Source organism: Kryptolebias marmoratus, linkage group LG17, assembly GCF_001649575.2.
Source record: "Kryptolebias marmoratus isolate JLee-2015 linkage group LG17, ASM164957v2, whole genome shotgun sequence".
Taxonomy (NCBI): Eukaryota; Metazoa; Chordata; class Actinopteri; order Cyprinodontiformes; family Rivulidae; genus Kryptolebias; species Kryptolebias marmoratus.
The window spans coordinates 8,324,887-8,334,090 of NC_051446.1; the positions used below are offsets into that span (position 1 = coordinate 8,324,887).

At 39.5% G+C, this 9,204-nt stretch overlaps 1 protein-coding gene across 2 annotated transcripts in view; it reads right to left on the bottom strand.

Moving 5' to 3' along the window:
• Positions 1-2,083: 2,083 nt before the first annotated feature.
• Positions 2,084-9,204, bottom strand: part of LOC108235825 (dynein heavy chain 9, axonemal) — a 194,607-nt gene continuing 187,486 nt past the window's right edge. For both annotated transcript variants that reach the window (XM_037980602.1, XM_025005916.2), the window contains exons 65-67: positions 8,450-8,703; positions 8,228-8,363; positions 2,084-5,516 (exon numbers count right to left, since the gene is read on the bottom strand). In XM_037980602.1, the coding sequence (XP_037836530.1) occupies positions 5,289-5,516; positions 8,228-8,363; positions 8,450-8,703 (618 nt within the window). In that variant the 3' untranslated portion in view covers positions 2,084-5,288. The remainder of the gene's footprint in view (positions 5,517-8,227; positions 8,364-8,449; positions 8,704-9,204) is intronic.

Here is a 9,204-nt window from a genome sequence, read left to right on the forward strand (position 1 = left end):
GCGGTCTGCCCGGCACCGGAGCTGCTCTTAGAAGTTTGGTCTGGCTGGAGCATTCTGTCAGGATTCTGAACTTCTTCTAAAGTGAGCAGCTCGGCGTCAGACAGACACGGGAGACCAACATAGCAGGAAGTGAGTTTATTTTACAGTGAATCGGGTATGGTGATAATAACAGGAACCAGGACCTGGAAGCAGAGGACGTGGTGAGTTTCGGGTTTGCTTCGGTGACAGAACAGGTAAGTGTTATAGGACTGATTTCCAGGCTATACGCTTAGACTGCTGGAGAACAAACTGACCACATTTTCTCACTCTACTCTCTATGTTTGGATTTATAATTCTTGCTGCCATTAACTTGTGCTTTTCTTTGGTTTTCTTCCCACAGAAACTACATTAAACTCCATTTTAGAAACTAAAATGGAGTTGTTCCAGTGCGCTGCGCAGGATGGGAGACTGCATAATCTTTTGGCTTTATTAGATAACTTTGACTAAATAGCATTTTATAATGTAGGTGTATGTTTTGTACAGTGCACTGAGACAACTTGTTGTGAATTGATGCTATATAAATAAATGCTAAATAATTAAACTGAATTGAACAGAACAGGCATGCTGCCACCATGATGATATCCACTACAACCCCACTACAAAAGTTCTGTGCATACTCAAAACCAGTGTAGACCTGATGTGCTTTATCAGGCATCTGATGGGGAGCCCACTGCATTGTTAATATAAGCCTGAAGACCCTGCAAAGCCCATTCTTAAATTGTAGAAAGACCAGCATCCAGTGTAAAAGGGGCCTTATCATGATTCCATGAAAGTATCAGCTTAAGGAGATCGACAGGTTTCCCAAGAAGTTTTTGTTTTGCAATAAATAAGCTGAAGTTTTCAACCCTGTAGCCACTGCTAAAATGTTTGATAACTGCTCAAATTTGCTGCTCATTTGACACCATATTCAGCTGATAAATAATCATTTGGTTATTCTGTGAGAAATTTCTCACTAACTAATAAAAGAAATAATGATCCAGAGAGATAAATTAGCCTATTTTGGATTAAAATACTTTGCACAAATGAGAAACTTCACAGATGCAGCACTGGTATCTCAAGGGAGGCATTAGGCCCTGTATCTAAGGGAGACAGGGCTTAATGAAGGGTCATCTCTATGACTTGGAAATACCTCCATTCAGCACAACACAATTTCAGAAGCACTGTTGCAAAAGCATCCCCCTATAAAAAGCCACAATGTGGTTGCACAGGGTTGCAGGATCTATTTTCATAATGCCACCTGATGCTGTTGTTGGGGAGACCAACCTGCATCACTGCTTCCCTCCTCCCACTATCCCTCACCTTCTCCTCCTCCTCATACTTCGTCTCTAAGCTCATTGTTAGGACTCTCCAATAAGCAGATAAAGGAGACGCCAGGGAACCTGAGCTGAGACATTCAGAGAACAAGAAAGAAGAAAGCGATAGAGGGAGTTTTAAGCCCAAGTTATACTACAGCATGTGTGTATGTCTGTACTGTACATATGTCTGTGAGGCTGCATACTTTCTGCTTTGGAGATTTTTTTTTTATCTCAAACTGGGAGAAGTAACGAAGAAAAAAGAATTGGAAAGGAGGAAGCGAGAGGGGAAGAGGGTTGGAGGAGGAGAGGAGGCAGGACTGAGGGACTGGAAACAGGAGATAGGAGAAATAACTGCACACTCGGACTAAAATGAGATATACTGAAGAGTATATGAAAGTAAAACCACAAGTACAATCTGGAATTGCTCGATAACAAATCTTTATTGTCAAACTTTTCTGAAAGTAAAACTGAATGTGAATTAATTGCACACATTTAAATTTTGTTTTCCCTTGATTTTATATGATGCATTTGAAGATAATGTTGCTAAAACAGGCACGATCATCCACTAAAGATTAAAGATTAAAAGACAGTTGTCCAAAAATCTGAAATACAGTCAATTATACAGTCTTTTAACTTAGACACCAGTCTTCAAAGATGAATAAATGTTTTTAGTAGACTAACAAAGGCATCATGCAAAAAAAACCAACACACAGAGAATTACAAGAGATGTTATGCAGGTACTGTCTGCGGAATGGGAGGGTTTTCTTCTTTTAATGTTACAAGAAACATATGCAATGTGTTACTTTCTGTGGGTGATGATTTACTACCACTGGACATAAAATTAATAATAAATTTGGTGTAACAGCAATAACGTATGGTTTTTATTGTCTTATTGTGGCTCCTCATTAAAAAAAATACTTTACTTACTGAGTGTTGTTATGCTGCTTGTGGATGCTTGAATTTCTCTCTGGGATCAATAAAGTATCTTTCTGTTGTGCACTTTAATAAAGTCAGGGACTTCTCTGGAGAAACTGTAAGCCTCTAATGAATATCCAAGATAAATAAGCTGCTTTTGGACAGTTTTTTCTCCCTAGATTTTACCTACTGAAGGAAGAGTCCTCCATCTTTCCATCTTCCTGTCATGAATGTCAGTGTTTTGAGTTTTGGTTCTTTGTTTTAGTTGAGTTGTTTGGCTTTCTGTTTCCTTTGTCACCATTCACCTTTACCTTAATTTTTCGGTCACGCCTGCCACGCCTACCTCACCTGTCTCTTGTTATGTCCCCAGCTGCAACCCATTATCATCTTTCCCTCTGTTTTTAAAAACCGGTCTCTGTTCTTCATTCTTCACTGGGCCATTCCTTTTGTTCATGTTTGTTGTTACCATGCTCATTGCCTTTTTGGATTTTGTTATTGTTTGCTTTTTTTCTACCACGCCAGCCTTTTGTTTTGTGTATTTTTTTGCTTTGATAAATTACTTTATTTTTAAATGATGAGTCTGCACTTTGGGTTCGCCTCCGCCCCGCTATTGACACTTCCTCTTATCTTAGGCAACAGGTCCAAGAGGAAAATGCAAACACCGCACCGCTCTCCGCAGGAACACTCTTCAGCTGCTCTTAGGAGATCATGAGGTGGCCTCAGGCCTGAGAAGATATATAATCCCTCCTGCAGATTTTGGGTCTGTCCTCAAGTCTACTCTCAGTAGGACATGCCCAGATGGCCAGGAGGCCTCTTAATCATGCCTGTAGTGCCTCAACTGACTCCTTTCAGTGTGGAGGAACAGCGGTTCTACTCAGAGGTCCCCCACGGATGACGAAGCCCCTCAAGTTGTCACCAAGGCTGAGCCTGGCCACCCTACGGAGGAAGCTCATTTTGACCTGCTTGTATCCAGGATTTCTTTCTTTCATTCATGATTCACACTTCATGAGTGTAAACATCAACAGACCAGTAAATCGGACATTTACTGGTAAAACAGCTCCTTCTTCATAATTGGAACCAGTTTTAAAAAAAAAATATAAACATATAGTTGATTTTATCAACTGATTTTGTTATCACATTTTCTTTTAATCAACAAACAAATCAACAGAGTGGAGCTGTACTCATTTACTTTAAAATCTCACACAATTTAGGAGGTAATTTAATATCAGCTTCTTTTGTTTTTCTTCTGCAGAAACAGGCTTTTAGTATCTATAACCTCCCTTGCAAAACACTTTAAGCTGGGCCTGGGATGCCTTCTTCATGTCTCGATGTGAAGGAAATGAAGGAACCATGGCGGCAAGAGTGGGGTGTGGTCAACTTGTTCCTGGTATGTCTATGAGCAAAAAAATGGGTTGAAATGGCTAATAAGTCTAAGCTGGTGTTGTGGTTTGACAGCTGGTTTGTGCAACCAGCTGACTGCAAGATTTAGAATGGGAGATACCCAACGCATACTTAATGCATAGTACTCCCAATGCTAGCTTCATTTATGAAAGCCCCAATCGTTGAAAGCGATTGCCAGCTCAACTGGTGATTGCTTTAAGGATGGCTTACCTTTGTGGCCTTATTGCAGAACTGTTTTCTGAAAAAGGCCTAATATAAAAGTCATGAAAACTACTTAGGAATTTTGAAAGAGCACTAACTTATCTAAAACTGTTGTGGATCATCATCAAACAGACTGAAGCCTTGCAGGAATGAATCTACACTAATCATGAAGGAATTCACTTCTTAAAGTATTTTAAACTTTGACTCTGAACTGAAAAATATGATTTCACAGTTGTGATAAAAGTTGTGGATCTATGAACCCTCAACAGAGACTTATTTTGAAATATACACAAATGGAAATGAGTTAGGTTTATTCAGGATAGGTTTTAAACAAGACAATGAATCTTTAGGTAAAAAGTAGCTATTTTGCATATGTAGTTTGTGCCTCAACATCTTGAAATGTATTACTAATGCCTTGTCAATGTAAGCACCAAAGCTGATGATCAGTAGAATGCCCAGAGTTTAGGCGTGAGCATTTATTTATGTTTAATAACTTTTAAAATACATTTTTATACCTTACATTTTTATAGTTTCTAAAGATTTATTTTCAAAAATATCATCTCGGGTTGTTTGAAATTATCAATCAGGACTTTTGCTGAAGTAGGACTGACCTGTTTCCTTCATATTATCTGATTCATGTCACTGTGATCTGAACTGTTAGGATTTTGCTGAGTGACAATAAAGACGATTCATTAAAACACCAATCTGACTAAGCCATGTTTCTTACACCCCAATATGTTAAGTTTGAAAACAACCAAAGGGTAATTTCACAACTGAAGGTGCTTCACAAAGTTACAGAAGCATCCTTAAACTCTTTTTTTAATGGAATCCACAAATCACATGGAAAGATGTTCAAATGCAGAAGAAAAACATTCTTCATTCTGTGAGGCAGACAACAAAATAATGCACATGTCATGGAATACAGTTTTGCAAGAAATATGAAAAATGGCCATTATTGTTAAGAGGTGACTGCATAAAACATGGCCACATGGCTTGCTGGCCGCTTGGTTGCTTTCACTCAGAATTCACTGAGACTGCAGCTAAAAATTATTTTCTTTTTTTTTTCTTTTCAATTTTGAGTCTCAAACAGTCGCAGCCCAGTGAGTTACTATCTTAACAGCCATTTTGGTGTTTCACATATTGTGTGTAGATGTAACTGACAGAGAGACCTTTGCTGTACTTTGTTCCCACACATTACCTTCATTATATCTTTCTGAATAGTTTCATTTCTACTTAAAAAAGGACAGGACTTGGAAGAACCCAACTAAGGATGCGTGTTGAATTAAAAAAAGTTGTCAGCTGAGAATTGTGTGCTTTTTAAAATTAGGAATTTCATTTTTGATAAAACTATTCTATTCCTACAGTTCATTTTGAAATATTTGGTTTACATGGTATTCTTATTGTTGACCCTGTCTGCACCGTCAGTGTTTATCCTATCTAATTCTGCAAAAGCAATGCCACACCAGCTAAGGTCCATTTAGAAGGGTTCTCTTTTGTCTTCAAGTTGAAGGTCCAGACATAAGTGGGCCCCCTCTGGCGGGTTTTGTAGACAGGACACTGGTAGACATTTCTGTTCTCCCGTTTGTCTACAGGAATGGCCTTGATGAAGATGACCGGCATGGTTGGAGTGAGTTCTTTCAGGCGGGCATCGACGATCAAACCAGTCTGAAAGGAAGATACATGACAGAAGATGTGGTGAGGATGAACAAACAGAAAACTATAGGACAAAGTCTCCAAAAGACCTTTGTCCAAGCATTGAGTTTTTTTTTTTTTTATTACTGCTACATTTAAAAAGATTATTTTAGAAAACAACAACAAAAAAGTTTGACTAACAGGGACTGGACCAAGTAATGTTAGCTTCCTGTTTATAGTGGCTTCCTTAAAAAGTGGTGAAAGTCATTAGAGCTCGATTCAAAGTCAAATTGCCCTTACAATCCACACTGGCTAAACCCACAGAAAGCGAGTGGTCTGTCTCATTAATTAATCCTCCTACACTTAGCGCCTGACAAACACAAGTTTCTCCATGAACGCACAGTGACTTTTAGGAAGGAATATAAATCCTGATGACTTTGGAAAGCTCAAAGGACGGAGCCCTAATTGCCACGGCAATCGCTCTAAAACTTTAAAGAGGTCTTAAATACTGTAGCACTAACTATATGTTTGTTTGGGCAGCAAAAAAAAAAAGCTTGCCATGTGGGCTCTTTGTGATACATTTATTTAATGATGCTCCATATAAACTGTTACTACAGGAACAGACATCTGTTCTTATTGTTAAATCCCACAACATATTGAGAGAACGGGAATGCACCTAAAGGGAAGTATTTATCACAAATGAGTGTTGTTCATTACATAAATGCACAAATGCCCACTGATATTTCTGTAGAAAGGTGCAGCTGTCTTTGATGCCAAAACCCCTGATGAATAAAATGAAAGGTTCATTAATATAGATGAGTAGGTTTATCATAAATCTTTGACTTTTATTACTGCATAGTTGTGTCCAGATGGAGAGCTGCTTACTCTCCAGCTCCCACTCTGTTCCTGTTTGCTGTCGGCACAGAGCAGGCCTCGGGGCTGAGAGAAGGATGGGAAGAGAGGATGGGGAGAGAAGTGGAGGAACCCGGGCTGTCTGTCCGCCTGTCTATTTGCCTACATCTCCAAGTTTAATGAAGAAAAAAGGAACTGCTCTTCTAAAGGGCGATCTAAGTGTTCAAGTGCACACTCTGCACATTCTCTAATTAAGAAGTCTACAGGGATGCTCCTGAAAGCTTGGTGCATATACAGTAGTTGAGTGTATGTAGATAGATGGAGTCCGGGGAAGTTGAGTAATGCACTTCACTCTAAGAGCTGAACACAAGCAGGATTTAAAGCAGAAAATGAGATCACAAAGGGAATTCTGACACTCTCTTTGGAGTTTATGCTAAAGTTACTTTTCTTCGCTCTGTTTAAAGGTGCATTTGGAGGTTAGCACACCTGATGTTCACATCATCCATCATCATCATCAGTCAAAGGCAGAACTTAAAGTTTTATAAGGTATGTGTAGAGTGGACTGCAAAAGTATAATTCACCACTATAAGCTGCACAGTGAACAGAACTGGGCTTCATGGAAGAGTGGCCAGGAAAAAGCTACAGTCAAGAGAAAAATAAAATAAAGCAGACCATTTAGAATTTGTCTAAAGGCAAGTTAGAGACTACCCAAGGACGTGAAAGTAGGTGCTGTGGTCGGATGAATCTAAAATCAAACTTTTTGGCAATCAAAAAGAGCAAACCTAACACATGTCCTTCTGCTGAAAACAACACTGCCAAAGTAAAGCATGGTGGTGGCAGCATCATATGGTGGGAATGTCTTTTTTTTTAGCAGGGAAGCTGGTCAGAGTTGAAGGAAAGATGGATGGAGAAAAATATAAATATACTGTATAGCTATCCTTAGTTATGCTACTATAATCTCAGACTGCAGAAGGACATACTGGCCACATTTCCTCACTCTGCTGTCTTTACTATCTAATCTCCATATATATGGTTGCAATTATTGGTTAACCTTGTGTTTTGTTTTTCTTCCACAAGAACTACATCTGGCCAATGTTTCTGTATCTGTCTCCTTCCTGTTCTCTCACACCCCAGCCAGTCAAGGAAGATGGCCACCCATCCTAAACCTGGTTCTGCTGGAAGGAAGTTAGAAGGAAGTCATTACTTTCTACCATCTCCCTTGTGCTTGCCCAGGATGGGGGACTGTGCCGAAAAGAAGCGAAGTTTCATTTCAAACTGCTGGTTGCCTTAAACAGAGAACTTTTCTTTTTACTAAATGGCATCTTGTAATTAGTAAATCTGGTTGTATAATGTTATAATTGGATTAAAACTACTGCTTTTAACTGATTTAGAATTTGGATTTGTTTTAGACTGAATTGGATTTATGATTTGACTTGTTACTTTTTTATATCATGCTCTGAGATGACTTTGGTTGTGAATTTGTGGTATATAAATAAACTAAATAAAATTAAACTGAACTGCATGGAAAAATTCTTGAAAATGGGAAAGAAGTTCTCCTTCCAGCAGTACAATAGCTCTAAACACTCTGCTGAAGCAACACTCCATTGCTTTAAGGAAAACCAGTTACTTCTTTGTTTGTTTCACCATAAATGGTACCGCAAAGTGATAGTTATGTTGAGTAAATGAAAAGGTACAGCCCCTCAATTTTTTTTTAAATTCCAAGTTGTAAGGCAATAGAATAGAGAATGGTGGTGGTGAATACTTTGGTTACCCACAGTATTATGAAGAGCACTGTTCTTTTTTTATGCATACACATCCCCTTAAAATCATGTGTTCAATTACAGTACTTTTTAAAGTCACAAATAAAGACATGAATAAGTCATTTTGTGTACCTGTGTGTCCCACCGAGCTCCTTCCATGTACATCCCATGTACATAGGCCCCTTCACGAGGACGAGAGGTGAACTCCTCACGATTCTTCTTTGTCACGTCACACTGCAGACACAGGCTGTCCAGAGGCCACTCATTCCTTTTAAATAAGAAACAAAGCGGTTAGCTTGATCACAGCTAATTAATTGATAAATGTCTCATGCTGGACTGCAAAACCAAGCTTACCTTCTGGCCATCGTCTGCATGATTGCTGTCAGGAACGACTGGGGGTTGAAGAAGCCAGCGAGCCACACTGCAGCGGGTAATAAAAAGTCAGAGGACCAGGCCTCAAGCTCCTTGATCCTGGCCAGCAGGTCTGAGAACCACAGAGCCAAGCCTGACATAGAGGGGTAAGCTCGCTTGGTCCAACTGTTTGGAACTACGTCCAGGAAAACAGCATTCTGAAGGATCTCCATGTCACTGCTCATCGTCAGCTCCCCCTGACAAGTGACAATCACAGGAAAGAGGGTTTCAGTGACCACTGAAAATAATAATAAAAAGATTTTGGAAGACAAATCAATAGTGTTTATTAAAGCTTTGATCAAACCAGAAGGTAGTGAATCTAAAGTAAACTGGTACAGAAAGTGAATCATCTACTGAAGTTCAAACCAATGAGAACACCATCTATTACAGAACATCTATTCCCTCAAAAGTCTACAGTCACATAAAGACTGACTTCAAGTTAAACACACAACATTAAACATATCTCCCTCTGAAGACATGTTTTCTTTTATTAGTTTACCTCTGTACGCAAAACTGTTAGGTAAGATTTACCTAAAATGTTTGATTTCACCATCCATCCATCCATCCATCCATCCATCCATCCATCCATCCATTCTCTTCCGCTTATCCGGGGTCGGGTCGCGGGGGCAGCAGCCTAAGCAGGGAGACCCAGACTTCCCTCTCCCCAGCCACTTGGGCCAGCTCCTCCGGGGGAATCC